The sequence below is a fragment of the Platichthys flesus genome, chromosome 2 (assembly GCF_949316205.1).
Source record: "Platichthys flesus chromosome 2, fPlaFle2.1, whole genome shotgun sequence".
Taxonomy (NCBI): domain Eukaryota; kingdom Metazoa; phylum Chordata; class Actinopteri; order Pleuronectiformes; family Pleuronectidae; genus Platichthys; species Platichthys flesus.
In genome coordinates this window covers 16,780,564-16,797,193 of record NC_084946.1, presented here as the reverse complement: position 1 = coordinate 16,797,193, position 16,630 = coordinate 16,780,564, and the positions used below count along the sequence as shown (strand labels likewise).

Sequence of the window (16,630 nt, the reverse complement as noted above, 5' to 3'; positions counted from 1 at the left end):
GCCCTCATATCATCAGCATGTATCAAACAGCCACCAGCCAAACAGTAATCTCTTAATAAACGGGGTTGAACTGGGTTTCTTGTTAAAGTATAAAAGTAGCAACATTTTTGCATAATCCTGCTGCCAAACCAACAAATGCAGTCGAAAAACATAGCCTCCCTAGGGGGTAATCAAGGTGTAGATTTGATGCCAACGAACAACGCTGTGTGTCCTTTTGTTCTTAACAAAATGGAACAGTGATACCATCTGACAAAATGTTTGAAATATATATGAATCAATGAAGTTGAAGACAAACAGATCTGGGACACCATTTATTCATTTATGTTGATAATCACAGGTGGATGATCTTCTCAATAGATACAGCGTTGCTCTGACTTAAAGCTGTTCGACTTTGAAGTCATCCAGGGGTCTCTGCAGGGCAGCAACGGCAGAGACAAGCCAGCAACCCCGTTTAGGGGCACGGGCAATACTGTAGTCAACAGCATCGGATCTACAAAAGAGATATTCATGATAAATCTTTGTGTAATACAGACAATAATAACTATAGCACCCTCAAACAGCTGCACACATGTACCTGCCAACATCCACCTCCTGCCCATTGATCTGAAGCCTGAAAGGGGAAGTTTGCAGCTCCTCATAAACCGCAGGTTTTACAGCTGCATACAGAGGACACATAAAGAAATGACACTATAATGGTTAGTCTGCTTCTTAAAAAGACAATAATCAAACATTGATTCAATTCATCAATAACCCGATATTTAATCATAACAGGAAATGAAGTTATCCAAGCCATGAGCAGATACTTTTCCTTTTCACCCACCTAAAATTCCTTCAGCGTTGTTGTCAGATGGACGCCGCCTTAAAACCGGCCAGAGGAATTTTTCACCGTGCCTCTCATGAAGTAAGATGACAATTCGTATGTCCCCAGTAGCGACATCGACTTCCTTGTTCCGTTTAATCACCGTCACACTAGAAAAAAATGCATCATCATTACTTTATTTTTGCGGTTCCTCGTTAAAGGCCCTGCACATCCCCACAGGTCCTCACACTAAAAGCTGTGTCTCAGTTAAGGGGCTGCATTCTTCGCAACCTGGAGGCGAATGTTTGGGCTACAGCAGCAGAGGACCAAAAGTGGACATTAAAGACAGTGGCCTGGTTTGATGAATCTTCATTTCTGCTGTGGAGCACAGATTGCGGGGTCAGACATTAGCATCTACAGCATGAATCTATGGGTTTGTGTCAACAATCCAGACTGTAGGTGTGGCACATGTTTTCTTGGCACATTTTGGTCCTCTTAATATGAACATAATGTCAAAGAGTATTGTTGCTCCCCATGTGAATCCCTTCATGTTCACAATTGGAATATCTTGGATAAAGAGGCACAAGTGTGGTGTTACTGAATGTAAGGCCACCAAATGGCCCGATAAGAATGATAAAGATGTTGTTTGCTCCGCCCTGGCTGGTGCAACAAAGCCGACTACAGATGGAGCTGTGCAGTTTAACTGAAATCATGGTCTGTTTGAGTTGATTCATGTGAGGATTGTGTGTGCTGTTTGTGTGGCTCCCCCTTCCCTGCTTCTTCTCCCTGTGCAGGTTGGTTGTGGCAAGGGGCGTGGCTGGCTCCGGCTGCTACAGACGAGACACACCTGCTCTCAATTTCTACTCATCATCCACTCCATAAAAGCCTGGTCTGAAGCCTTATCCGATGGTAGCATGTGCGTCGCTGAAGCTCTCAACCGCACTGTCTTTTGGATACCTTCTAACCTGTGTTTACCGCCTTCGCAGAATCTCCTTGTGACTCTCAGCTCTGCGCCTCATCTTGGTCTCGTCCAGGATCACCCACCCAGCCAGCACCCTGCCGCTCCAACCTGCACCAGCCACCTCATACATAAACTCTGTTCTTTCTTCGACAATTACCCGTCTGTGTCTGCTTTGGGATTCAAACCTGACTCACATCTTAACAGATTCAGTCCCTCGACAACCCCAGCATCCACCTGCAGCTCCGGCAGGGAAGTTAAAGATATTTGCTCATCGCTCATCATTATATTAAATCAGAGCCTAAACTTTAAACTATGTTCTAGTGCGGCAATAAACATTTCAAACGTGAGTTGTCTGGTTCACCATGGCTGGGCAGGGCCTTTCATATAAGTGTCACCATACGAAGAGCAACTTACAAATTTTAACGATAGTGATTCAGTGAAAGTTAAGCATCATAAATAATATTATGTTATGTTAACGTGATGTTCCCGAAAAAGAGAAGGTAGAGTTGTCCTGATGATAATAATTCCTGACCATTGCAATACAAGGTTACCTTCCAGCTGTGATTTGCTCCTCTCCAGTGTAGTGTGTCAGTGTCTGTCCATCTCGTACAATGATTTCATTGACGTCAATGTCAATGTACAGGTCAGGTTTGACCCGGATGACGATCTTTGTGAAGCCCCCATCTGCAACTGAGTCCAGCTCACCGTTCACAAACAGCTCTGGTACAAAAAGAGAGCAAACGCAACTTAAAAGTGGGGAGTACACATAGGTTGATACACACTTCAAAACAGACAAAAGATCCTGAGCAGAAAAAGAGTGACAACTCTCTACAAACATGAAAAGCAAAAGGCATTCATTTAATATTACTGTAAGGGGAAATTAGATACATTACTGACCCCTGCTGGGACTGTGAAGTAGTTTAAGCCGTACATTTCCAGTGACGTCAAAGCACAGTGGAATAGACTGATTTTCAGCTTTCAGCAAAAACCTGTGAGAAAGAGGAGCTGGGGACAAACAGACACACAGACACACAGAGAGACACAGAGACACAAAGCTGATTTAACTACAGATGTATTGTGGCCTCTCGACTCTCAGGTGGTTGTGATCAGTGCCCATGTATGCTTTCTGTGTGAGGATCATTTTTAAATTACGTTTACAAGGTAAAAACTTGCCTGTGCTTCGATGGCAATGGAAAAAAGGTTTAAAAGTATTTCCTGTTATGGCCTCAAACTAGATTTTAAAAGCAGAGTGACTGTAGTGGACTAGAGATTCATAGTTGTGGTGCATACCTGCCTAAATTGTTTTTCTTTTGTGGTTTATAGGTCAAAATTTGTTATATTGAATATTGTTTGTCCTCAGATAAACTACAGCAGCAGTCAAAAAGTGGATCTGACCGGGGGTCAAAAATCTGCATCAGATAATGTTGATTCTCCATCATGCAGCAACATTCATGGGATCTCTTCCTGTTTGGTAATTGGTCTTTATAGTGAAAGCATAATATTATTTTTGTTGCTGCCATGCTTGTTATTGAGTTTTTATTTTGAAATAAAAAACAGCCCATTCCAAATAGGCTTGGTCAGAACAGGCACTTCACCAGTAATTATAAATCATTAATACATCTTAGGCAAAGTGTGGGAATTTTGATTTTGTGTATAATTACAATGGTTAAAAAGACTTCACTATAGGTTCCCAAAGTACAAACTCATTTTACTTTCCAAACACCATGCACATTGAACAACGTTATAATGAACACAAGTGATACTCTACCAGCAACAGTAGTAGTAGGAGTAGCAGTAGCTGTCACAATTGTAGGAGGAAAATGGTCTATAGACAAATCGAAAGCCCAATCTGTGAATAAATGAACACAAAAGCAGTTAAATACATTTATATTACTTAACTTTCAAAGATATTTTAATTTAAGAGGAAACTGCAGTAATTGACACCTAAACTAAAGCCAATCCCTATATACAAACATTATTCTACACCTCAACCGAAGAAAATTGGTGTCATTGTAACAACTGTAAATCAAAATGAAACATTCAATTTAAGATGACTCGTCTCATTAAATATGTTTCCCATGTAGCTTTCAACTAAACGTAGGTTCTTAGCCTGTATCTAAATCTGTGAAGGAAAATCTTACTCCCATTGTATCATGTGATAGATATTTTGATTTGTTTTGTAAATTCAATTTAGTTCAACCTAAAAGATTGTCGAGCCTTGGAAGGGTCTTGTTCTAATTGAGATATAGTACGTTTTATTTAACTGACAAATTTGATCTATCAAATTATTCACGAACTGATTACCAGGAATCCAATGCTCTTAATAAATGCAATAACTTAATTCATGTATTGAAATTGCACCAACTGATGCCAAATATCATTGATACATATCAGGGCACTATATGACACATTTTTTTCATAAAGTTCGCTGCATTATTCCTTTACAGATTGACGAAAATTCACCCCAAAAAGTACCTATCTCAGAAAGTGAAAAGGAAAATAATCCTGGATTGTCCTCTTGAAGTGATCCACTCCAAAAGTTTATGCGTTCCTCCTTCGCCCATACCCCACTCTACCAGTTTCTAAAAATCACTTCAGGGTTTTTTACGTAATCCTGCTTATAGAATGACAAACAATGAACGATGAAAACAAAACCTCCTTGTCTGATGAAGCACAGAACATCATTGATAAAACAGAGAGCTATCAAGTGCTATATTGTACAGCAATTGTATTACCCTGTAGAAACAGCTCTCGCTTTGGGTCATAAAGGAAGGGAATCATGACATTGGCCAGAGCACCAGCTGCTAAAGCAGTACATCCCTCTCAGGCCATGCTGATCGAAGCATAAAGACACACATACATGTCACCGATATAAAGTTGCTCCACAAAGTCCATGTTACTGAACAATTCTGATAGTGATCTCCCATCATCAAACATCCTTCCAAAAATACCTTTGGTCCAAGTCCAGAAACTTACAATATCTGTTATTTCCTTTTTAATTTCAAAAGGCAATTGCAGATTAAAAAAAACAAAAAACTTGAAAGACTTGAAATCTGGGCAAGGCAATAACATCTTGCGATATTGGTTTTGATTTAACTTTCTGGCTGGTATTTAAAATCATCCAACAGAATCTTTGGGTTCATGCTCAGGTTCCACGAGGGCAAGACATTTACAGGAGGGAACGATCTGGACTGAAGTTTGTAAATGTTTTAATTGAGATTAAGTAAGTTTTATTTTGAAAAATGTCTATCAGGTAAACAATCGTGTTTCTATTGGTTAGTCAGGTCGAGTCAAAGCCGTGCATGGAGCTACTGTGTGTACATACCTGCTCCAGGGTGCAAAGCAGTAGGAGGGTGTGCTGTAAAACAGAAAGAAAACACACATTTTTATTACATGAAAGAAGCAATTTGATCCGTTGAAGAAAGCTGTTAGTTTTCTGTTTCTTTTTTCTTCCTGCTAACTGTGTTTTTGTCAGTGTTTTTTCTGTGCATTCTTTTTCACTCAGGCATATAATTGTGTAACTTTGTGTCTCTAAAAGCTCCAAATTACTTCACTGCCTCGTTTGAAATGAAAAAACACAATAACAATTCCTGCTCATTAAACGAGTTGTTAGTTATTGTTAATTCATTCATTAAATGTTTTTGCAGGCTTGAGTATTTATATTGATAAATACTGACAAATTTGATTCATCAATATATACACAAACTCAATACCAGGAATCTGTTGCTCTTAATAAATGCAATAACTGAATTCATGTATTGTAATTGCACCATATGATGCCAAATATTATTGATACACATCACTGTGCTATATGACACATTTTTTTTCAAAAAGTTCCCTGCATTATTCCTTGATAGATTCACAAAAATTCACCCCAAAAAGCATCAATCACAGAAAGTGAAAAGGAAAATAATCCTGGATTGTCCCGTTGATTTGAAACCATTCCAAAATTGTATGCGTTCCCCTTTCTTACATATCCCACTCTACTAGTTTCTAAAAATCCCTTTTAGGGGTTTTAACGTAATCCTGCTAATAGAATGACAAACAGCGATGAAAACACAACCTCCTTGTCTGAGGAAACAAGAACCTGCGATCATTTTATTTTTTCTTACTAAATTCGATTTTGTTCTGTCTAAAAGACTGTAGAGCATTGGAAGGGTCTTTTTTAGTTGTTAGCTCAACATGGGTGTTTCCATAACATTAGAGGAATGGTCCAGAAATGGAAGTTTACCTGCGACAGGAACTGATTGCACCACCAAAGCGTCGTAAAGCCTTTGCAGACCTGGAAAATAAAGAGCCAAATTAAAAAATTTAAACCTTGAATATCACATTGACTAAAGACACATACATGTCACCGATATGAAGTTGCTCCACAACGTCCATGTAACTGAACAACCCTGATAGTGATCTGCCATCATCAAATATCCTTCCAAAAATACCTTTGGTCCGGGTGCAGAAACTTCCCATATCTGTTATTTCCTTTTTAATTTCACAAGGCAATGACACATACAGGGTGGTTACATGTGAAAAGTGCAATTGTACAAACTGCATGCATTGTTTTTATATACCGTGATCTAGGAGAAGCCCAGCTTGAACAATACGATTTCCAGCATGAAAAAAAGGGACAAGATGAAAACATAATGTTAAGATGTGGTCACTTTGAAATACTGCTCCTAAGGCCACACCATCTTTCTGATAAATCAAAGGTTTTTAGTAAATCACAAAAAATGTAATTCTTTTTGCACAGTTAAAAAAATAGTTTTCAAAGTGACTTGAAATCTGGGCAAGGTAATAACATTTTGCGATATTGGTTCTGATTTAACTTTCTAACTAGGATTCAAAATCATCCAATAGATCTTTGGGTTCATGCTCAGTTTCCACAAGGGCAAGACATTAACAGGGCGGGGGGAATCTGGACCGAAGTTCGTAAATGTTCTAATTGAGATTAAGTAAGTTTTATTTTGAAAAATGTATGTCAGGTAAACAATCCTGCGTACTGATCAATCGTGTCGTGCATCTAATGTTTTTATAGGTGAGTCAGGTCGAGTCAAAGCCGTGCATGGAGCTACTGTGTGTACATACCTTCTACAGAGACCATAGTAGGACGAGGGTGTCCTGAAAAACAGAAAGAAAACATGACATTGTAGACACGGAAAAGGCAATTTGATCAGTTGAAGCAAGTTGTTGGTTTTCTTGATCCTTTTCTTCCTGCTAACTGCGTTTTTTGTCAGTGTTTCTTTCTGTGCATTATTTTTCCCTCAGCCACAAAATTGTGTAACTTTGTGTCTATAAAAGCTCCAAATTATTTCACTGTCTAATTTGAAATCAAGAAACACAATACCAATTCCTGCTGATAAAACAATCAAGTTGTTAATTATGTTAATTAATTCATTAAATGTATTTTCAGGTTTCAGTATTTATATTGATAATTACAATTTTGATCATCCCTCTAATAAATCAAAGGTTTTTAGTAAAACACCAAATATTTAATTATTTTTGCATGGTTAAAAAAAAAAGTTTTCCAAGTGACTGGAAATCAGGGCAAGGCATTAACATTTTTGCGATATTGGTTTTGATTTAACTTTCTGGCTGGGATTCAAGATCATCCAACAGATCTTTGGGTTCATGCTCAGATTCCACAAGGGCAAGACATTTACAGGAGGGAATGATCTGGACAGAAGTTTGTAAATGTTCTAATTGAGATTAAGTAAGTTTTATTTAGAAAAATGTCTATCAGGTAAACAATCCTGTGTATTGATCAATACTGTCTTGCCTCTAATGTTTCTATAGGTGAGTCAGGTCGAGTCAGAGCCGTGCATGAAGCTACTGTGTGTACATACCTGCTCCAGGATGCATTGGATAATGAGGTTGTGCTGTAAAACGGAAAGAAAACATGGATTTTTATTACGTGAAAGAGGCAATTTGATCGGTTGAAGCAAGCTGTTAGTTTTCTGTTTCTTTTTTCTTCCTGCTAACTGCGATTTTGTGTGCATTCTTTATCCTTCAGCCACATAATTGTGTAACTTTGTGTCTCTAAAAGCTCCAAATGATTTCACTGCCTCGTTTGAAAAAAAAACAAAAAACACATGAACAATTCCAGCTCATAAAACAATCAAGTTGTTAATTGATGTTAATTCATTCATTAACTGTATTTTTAGGCCTAAGTATTTATATTGATGAATACTGACAAAGTTGACCTATCAATATATCCACAAACTCAATATGCAACAACTGAATTTGTGTATCGTAATTGCACTATATGATACCAAATATCATTGATACATCTCCGTGTGCTATATGACACATTTTTTTCATAAAGTTCCCTGCATTATTCCTTGATAGATTCACAAACATTCACCCCAAAACACACCTATCTCAGAAAGTGAAAAGGAAAATAATCCTGGATTGTCCTCTTTGAATTGAATCCACTCCAAAAGGTTTATGCGTTCCTCCTTCGCCCATACCCCACTCTACCAGTTTCTAAAAATCGCTTCAGGGGTTTTTTACGTAATCCTTCTAATAGACTGACAAACAGCAATGAAAACACAACCTCCATGTCTGAGGAAACAAGAACCTGCGATAATTCGTCACTTAGGGAAAAACCAGCTAACGGACCAATCCAGAAGAGTCTGATGAAGCAAAGAACTTCATTGATAAAACAGACAGCTATCAAGTGCTCTATTGTACAGCAATTGTATTACCCTGTAGAAACAGCTCTCGCTTTGGGTCATAAAGGAAGGGAATCATGACATTGGCCAGAGCACTAACGCAGTACATCTACATCAGCCCATGCTGATCGAAGCATAAAGACACACATACATGTCACCGATGTATAGTTGCTCCACAAAGTCCATGTAACTGAACAACTCTGATAGCGATCTCCCATCATCAAATATCCTTCCAAAAATACCTTTGGTCCGGGTGCAGAAACTTCCCATATCTGTTATTTCCTTTTTAATTTCAAAAGGCAATGACACATACAGGGTGGTTACATGTGAATAGTGCAATTGTACAAACTACATGCATTGTTTTTAGATACCATGTTGGTTGATATGACCAGCTTGAACGAAACGATTTGCAGTATGAAAAATGGGACAAGATGAAAATATAATGTTAAGATGTGGTTACGTTGATATATTCCTCCCAAGACCACATCATCCTTCTAAAAACAAAAAGTTTTCAGAGTGATTTGAAATCTGGGAAAGGTAATAATATAACGCGATATGAGTTTTGATTTAACTTTTTGGCTTGGATTAAAAATCATCCAACAGATCTTTGAGTTCATGCTCAGATTCGACAAGGGCAAAATATTTACAGGAGGGGATGATCTGGACAGAAGTTTGTAAATGTTCTAATCGAGACTACGTCTTATTTTGAAAATTGCATATCAATTAAAGAATCCTTTGTATTGATCAATTGTTTCTATAGGCGAGTCAAAGCCGTGCATGGAGCTACTGTGTGTACATACCTGCTCCAGGGCGCCTAGGACGATAGTGCACTGTAAAACAGGAAGAAAACATGAATTTTTCATTACATGAACGAGGCAATTTGATCAGTTGAATTAAGCTGTTAGTTTTCTGTTTCTTTTTCTTCCTGCTTACTGCATTTTTGTCAGTGATAATTGTGTTTATGTTTCTAAAAGCTCTAAATTATTTCACAGCCTTGTTTAAAACAAAAACCACCATAAAAATTCCTGCTCAAAAAACAATCAAGTTGTTAATTATTGTTAATTCATTCATTAACAGTATTTTTAGGCATAATTATTTATATTGATGAATACAGACAAAATGTATCTATCAATATATTCATAAACTCACTACCAGGAATCTGTTGCTCTTAATAAATGCGATAACTGAATTCATGTATTATAATTGCACCATCTGATGTCAATTAAAGCACATGTCTCTAGCCTGGTATAAAAAAGTGCCCTGACGATTTTACAATGTTTTTATTTTGCTAAGGTTAGTTGCTTACTTGGACGTTGACCCATTGTGATACCACTCGTCCTATGAGAACCACCTCTTCCATAACCTCCTCCTCCAAAACTTCCTGCAGAAACTCTTCCAGAACTCTGCTCATCTCTGTCTGTACCACCTTCCTTTGGTTTATGGAGCACATCTGTTCTCTCTCCTTGAGGCTTGGTCACTACCATGGATGTAAGTGGGGTCACAAAGCTGTACTTCAGCGACAGCTCCAAGGCCTCCTCCTTCACCTTGACCTTCTCCGGTCCAGACAACTGCAGCCTGTGTCACATATGTTTTAAATAAGCTGACACTTCATCATCTGACAATTAATCAAAAACAATTCTGATAAACAATTGCATTGCTTCTCAGGTCGTTGGCTCTGGGGAAAAATAATGAATTTTTTCCAGTATTTATAACTATAAGATGACTCAACCTTTAAGTGGTTTAATAGAAATATAAGGACGGCAGTCATTCAATCGATGACTGATTACAAACATAAGGACAAAAAGATGGCTGACATCAGACTCACTCTTTCTCCAGAAGCTGCTTGACTGTGAGGTAGGCCCAAACCCTCTGGATGTGGTCGTCAGGCACTATTTCAGTCATGTTTGTTTCCGAAAATGTCACCTTGCTATTCCGCTGTCAAAGTATAAATAGCAAATTTCCAAAGAATATTAATAAATTATAATAATGAATTTAATTTCTAGACATCCAAAGAATGCATATATTGAAATATATCGATGCTTACAGAGATGGCCACAACTTGTGGAATAAAGGTTTCAACGTTGTTGTCAGTGATCTGACCGGCCACCACGATCTCAGAGCCATCATAATACTGGCTGAAGTTTGTCTGGGTCAAATTGGTCCCACCCAAATATATCATTGTCACATCTGTCAGCAGTGGAGTGGCCACCTCTACATAGAAACCCTGTTGAAACATAATGTGGTCACAATATGTTTCAGCTGAGATAAGAAAGCAGCAGATGGTCAAAATGAGGTAGACAAGAGAACATACACAAGTATAGAAATTAAAGGAAATGAAATTAATCAAATAAAATCCAATTAAAAGATCCTGTTGTTCGCTAAATTTTTTTTACCATTCTTGTAATTTGAAAGTGACGTATGGCGTCTATAGACAAAAAAGTTAGAAAAACGGGGGAAGGGCGGGGGGGGGGGGGGAGTTAAAAAAAATATTATATAGGAAAAACAGAAAAACAAAATAGTGAGAAAAATAGATTTTTTTTTATTTATTTTTTTACCCAGAGCTTTTTTTCAAGTGAATGCAATACGATTCCGTAGATATCACAAAAAAACTAAGATATATTCAAAATGTGAAGGAAGCCTCAGCAGTGGAGAATACCCTCAGCTGTATATCAGCATCAGAATCGTCATAGATCCGCCGCGCCACTCCATCGTTCTGCAGCGACATCGTCTTCAGGAACTCAAAGTTGACATCATAACCAAAACCAAGACAGTAGAGTGGGAATTTGCCTGCAATGGCCTCCTTTACATTTGACTTTATTCTTCCCAGATCTGTCTCCCCTGCAAAGACACATGAAGTGTGGCAAGTTAAAAGTACCTTTAAACAGGGCAACCAAACAACTATGTAGGGTGAGTAAGAGGTTACAGTGCGTACATAAATACATTTTATAGACTTAATTGTTAAATATGTTAACGTTAAAATGTCTACATATTTTATCATTCTTTATTTGTGCAAGTGTGTATTATCACAACCTGAAGTTGGGTCTCCGTCAGTGAGAAGTATCAGGATCGATGCTGAACCTTCTCTGGGATGTGCATTCAGCATACGGGCTCCTTCCAACACTGCCAGGTTAATGTCCGTGGCTAAAATGAGATGGAAAAAGTTTCATCCCTGTCATGCTGCTGTCAAATTCATTGCATCCCCAAATAAACATATTAATTGGCAAAACCTCACCTCCTCTATCGTTTATACTCTTTACAAATTCCTTGGCACTACCCAGGTTTTCCAGGCTGGCCTGAACAAGTTCTCGTTTCCAGTGAAAGATTTCGCGGTCAAAGGTGATGAGACCAAAGTAGTCGTCTTCTGCCAGATCACTCAAGATTTGGAGTAATGCTGTTCTCGTCTGAGAAACAGATAAAACATAATTTGTTCATTAAAACTTTGATTTAAAGGGGATATATTATGAAAATTCCACTTTTGTAGTGCTTCTACACATTAATTTGGGTATCTGGCATGTCTACCGTTCCAAAAACTCTGGTAAAAACAACTCCCGCGATTTGTTGTGGTCAATCTGAGGAGGGCTGTTTTAGATAGGGTAAAAAAGGTGCTGTTTTAAATGATCCTTGTGGTATTTTGACCAAAATATTTTACAAACCTTTCATTAAGACCCCAAGGAACCATATCAACTGTGGTAAAATCGGCTTAATATATCCCCTTTAAGTAAATAGTGTCATAGATGTGTGTAAATTCAGGAGCTGCATCCTTCAGAGGCTGCTTTTTAAACACAGATTGTATTTAAAACTCAGAGTCATGGCGCTTCAGTGACAAAATTAATTTCAAAGAAATAATGGCGCCGGCAAGTAAGAAGAACAAAATCTCAGATGATTACACTTAAAACTACACAAAATGTAAGGTACACATGTGAGAGTACTATGCTGTGGTTGTATGCTTCCGCAACCCAGTGCAGTCTCAGCATAGATTCTTTTCTCAGACTCTGAGTCAGCTTTAGCGAGCTTTGACCTTTGCTTACAAAAGTCAATCAGCTAATCCAGGAAACCAAGTCAATTTTTGTGCAGAATGTAAAAGTATCAGGGCGGTCCTGAGATATCGCGTGAACAAGGCAAAGTATGTGATTTGTGAGGTCACAGTGATCAAGGCCTTAGACCTTCGTGAACTCCCTGAAGGTGCTATTGAGATATTTAGTTCACAAGAATGGGACGTATGGACGGACAACTCGAAAACATTTTGCTAAGACAAAGGGCATTAAAGCCTTTTTCGCATGCAACAGCAGGATGTTATTAGCTGTTAGTGGTATAGGTGGGTCAAGCTGGTGATGCAAATCAGGCCTGATATCTTATTTAAATTGTTCTCTCTGGGTTCCGTCTTATGTCGCGTAGACCGCATCCTCCGAAGAAAGCGGCCGATGATACGGGGACACAGCTCATCTGTCATAAACTCACTGTACCTGTTGAATTTTTCTGCCATGCATGGAACCACTTTGATCAATGATGAAAACGACGTTCTTGGATATTCGGGAAAGATTAGATGGAGCAAAGTGATGAACAAAGTACCCATCCGAACTTTGCTAGAGAGTCAGAAAAAGTTTGAGAGGTTAAAAAAGACAGTAGACAAAATACATATTTTAGAAAGCAAGTATTGTTTTTAGCCATCAATGCTAAATTCTGATAAATAAATTAAAGTCATTACAAAATCAATGTACCTTAATGTCTCCAAACGAGGCGTTTCTGTTCACATCATACACAACAACCAGATCTCCATTCATACCCTGCTCTCCACAGCTGTCACATGTTTTCTGTTGGTCCTCGGTGGGGTAGAAATGCACCCACGCCTGTAAACAGGGAGAATCAATAATAGGTTTCATCAATCGGAAAGATCAATAAATTTGAATAGATGAATTGTTATTGTCACGGCATGTTGGTGAGAAATACAGTTTTTTACAGTGCAAACTAATGCAAATGTAAAATATAGTGTGTAAAAATACATGAATGATACTAGGTGGGGGACCACAAGGATTAGCAATAAGCCAGTATTTTGAACAGTATTAACAGTTCACCACAGTCATTGTCCCCATGATAACACTTCTAGTGGAGACTGATGTTAATGTGAGGGAAACACAGAAGCAGATTCAACACATTATTGTTGAGGATACAATTGTAAATATTTCAATGTGTGAATATATATATAATAAACTTGAAAACGCTGATTTATGTAAAACACACATTTTTGGTAAATTAACTCAAACAGGTGAATTAACTTAATTTCTAAACCTTACAATTGCAATTTAGTTAAAGGTCCAGTGTGTAAGACATTGGTGAAAGTGATCAATAGGCAGAAATTGAACATAAAATAATCCTTTCATTCTGTATTCTAGAATGTGGCCTTTATATTTAAATACTTTATATTTAGATCTGGAGAGGGTTCTCTCTAAGGAAGCCGCCATGTGTTTTTAAAAGTAGTTCAAACAGGACAAACTAAACACCTTTTGAGTTTTTATGACAACTGAAGTCTTCCACAGGTTCACTTTCATACTTGGAAGGGGAGGGTGAGGTGAGGGATATTCAGTTGCAACATGCAACTTCACCACTAGATGTCACTAAATTCTACACTCTGAACCTTTAAAGTTCAGTTGTGTTCCAGTCATTACCCTGGCTGCTGTACCTCTTTATCTGCATGTGTTTTGGTGATGGCATTAGCCAGGTCCTTGGTGCTCAGTCCTCCTTGAACTTTAATGAAACTGATGCCGGCTTTCTCTTGAATATACACATCCACCTGACATTCAAAATGAAATAAAAATAGTTAAAGGCTCTACAAGATGTTATTGCCCCAGTATTGTTTTCCGAGATGACCACTGAAAAGACACACCTTGAAGTCTCTGACAGGCTGCATGGGGCGAGCGTGGATTTGCAGCTCGTACTTGCCGATCCGGCGTTTCAGCAGCTCCTCGTATGTGAGTTCAAAGGTCACCTTTTTGTGAGGAGCCACATTCACAGAAGTCTTAAATTCCTCTAGGGTCCTCCCAACAGAACTGCAGCACAGAGAATAATCAAAGTGTTAGAGCATTGATCCCCATCTCCCTGTGGAGCTTAGACCCTTTCAAATGAAATAATGTTTTCTTGTGACACTTCATGGGTATACCTTTTGAAAACGTGAACTAAGGAGTGACTTCTCCTTCTCAGATGGATTAATAAAGGGATTTAATAGGCTGGAAGATGTGAAATTAGTTCTTGAACGAACTTTTTTTTTTTTTTTCAAGAAAAGTCCTAAGTGTCACACAATGGTCTAAAATACAACATTAACCCATTTCTATAAGACTATAAAACTCAATGAATGAATATGTATGAATTGATCTGTGCACCTGACCATCCCTGCGCTCTGGCCACTGGACACAGCCTGAGTGTACTCTTGCTGAGCTTGCTCCTTTGCTTTCACAGCACCATCGTACAGCTGCCCATCAATAAACCTGAGGAGGAACAGGGAAGATTTCCATTTCATACACAAACTTTTCATATGTTTTATTTATGTAATTCAATATGTAATTTCTAATGTGCAGATAGATGCCTGCAAATATCCAACAGTCATTTTTGCGCGTCACATACATTCTGAATTTACTGATGAAGGCATTCTTGGGAATCCGGACATGGAACTCTATTTCTTTGGACTCGTCCATGCGATTGGCCACACGGCTTGTAATGACAGTGGTGGCATAACGACTGGTCACTGTGGAGTTGATGTGAAAGCTGTAGATGTCCCAGTCCTCCTGAACAAATGTGGCGGACAAATTGCACAATGTGAGTGCGTGTTTTCTTTACAAGGCAGCATTGATCTCTGGGTGTTGACTAACTGACCAAAGATCAGATGATGGTGAAAACAAGGTAAAGGGGGGAGGCATCAGCTAAATCTCATTGGTCTGAGTGCAGAAACGCCCATTCTCCTTATTTTTCATTTTGATTTCACAACACAATGACTTTGTGTGTCTGTGGGTGTGTGTATGTGTGTATGTGTGTGTGTGTATGTGTATGTGTATGTGTGTAAGTGTGTATGTGTGTATGTATGTATGTGTGTACATGTGTGTATTTGTGTATGTGTGTATGCTTTCAGAGTTGCGCACACAACATTTACATCATACTGACCTATTCATAACAGGGGTAGAACCAGGAGCGGGGCCAGGGGGGGTTCACTGGCCCAAGTATTAATCTGATTGGGCCCTGAAGTGCCCCTGTAGTGTACAATAAATATAACTTTTTTATTTTCTATGCTTTCTTTGAATACACAATTAGTTTTATAACATGACCATTGTCAGATTATATTAAAAAATGTGTGGCTTTGTTCAAGCCATGGAGCTAACAGTCAACAAGAAATCTCTCAGTAAATTGTTGTCCCTTTTACGCCCTCGATTTAGAACAATCCTAGATCCGCCACTTTAAATTAAGATTTAAAGATTTAAAAGTATAGGGAGTCTGTTTCTGGTCTGAGAGATTTATTGCCTTTTCTGCACTTCTGGTTAGATGCTAAACTGCATTCCATTGTATAAGTACTTCTAATGTGCAATGACAATAAAGTTGAATCTAATCTAATCTTTAGCCCTTAACTGTGGCTTTGACAACATATTTATGTCCCTACAACATGATAAAAGTAAGTTCACACACACACACACAATAATACACAATATCAAACATCATTGAAGGTAGAGAGCCTGCAGGTCCTGAAACCTGGACTTTCTGATGTTTGTTAGAGTCAGAGTTCACTGTGTTGCAACTGTCAAATGCTGAGCTACACTGAAAAAAAGCAAATGCAATTATAAATGCATATATATTTGAAAGATTCTTCTTCCTGGCAGTGTGGTTTGGTCTCTGTCTACTAGGTTTTGTAAACTTACCTTGCTTGGCAGAGTGGTAACCAAAGCCAGTAGCAGCAGCACAGAGGTGACGTTAAACACAGCTCTCTCCATGATAACCTCTCCCACCAGATTGCTAACCAAAAGGCTGGAAACGTCTTTTAAACCCAAACAGGAATAGATTTTTTTTTTTTTTTTTTTTTTAGGGCAAACTCATCCCTATCTGAGAAAAACACATCCAACCACCCCCCATACATGCTAATGTTCTGTGTACTACCAGGAATCAAAGATAAAGAAATCCTTAACACAGGGTGAGGGGAGCAGAAACTCACCTTATATTTAGCCGAAC

The 16,630-nt window shown here is 38.4% G+C and overlaps 1 protein-coding gene across 2 annotated transcripts; it reads right to left on the bottom strand.

Moving 5' to 3' along the window:
* Nucleotides 1-298: 298 nt before the first annotated feature.
* LOC133967062 (inter-alpha-trypsin inhibitor heavy chain H3-like) lies at nucleotides 299-16,445 on the bottom strand. Of its 2 annotated transcripts, XM_062402276.1 has the most exons (25): nucleotides 16,324-16,445; nucleotides 15,044-15,204; nucleotides 14,803-14,907; nucleotides 14,310-14,472; nucleotides 14,106-14,216; nucleotides 13,147-13,275; nucleotides 12,892-13,011; nucleotides 11,661-11,829; nucleotides 11,459-11,569; nucleotides 11,085-11,266; nucleotides 10,473-10,652; nucleotides 10,254-10,363; nucleotides 9,735-10,003; nucleotides 9,229-9,258; nucleotides 7,601-7,633; nucleotides 6,843-6,875; nucleotides 6,329-6,349; nucleotides 5,992-6,042; nucleotides 5,086-5,118; nucleotides 3,529-3,609; nucleotides 2,658-2,765; nucleotides 2,312-2,480; nucleotides 821-969; nucleotides 575-656; nucleotides 299-490 (listed from the first exon to the last, which is right to left on the bottom strand). In XM_062402276.1, the coding sequence occupies exons 1-25, from the start codon at nucleotides 16,393-16,395 to the stop codon at nucleotides 376-378; spliced, it is 2,787 nt and encodes a 928-aa protein (XP_062258260.1). In that variant the 5' UTR covers nucleotides 16,396-16,445; the 3' UTR covers nucleotides 299-375. The 2 variants fall into 2 exon arrangements, with proteins under 2 accessions (XP_062258260.1, XP_062258267.1); XM_062402283.1 differs by lacking the exon at nucleotides 6,329-6,349.
* Between the last annotated feature and the right edge of the window lie 185 nt (nucleotides 16,446-16,630).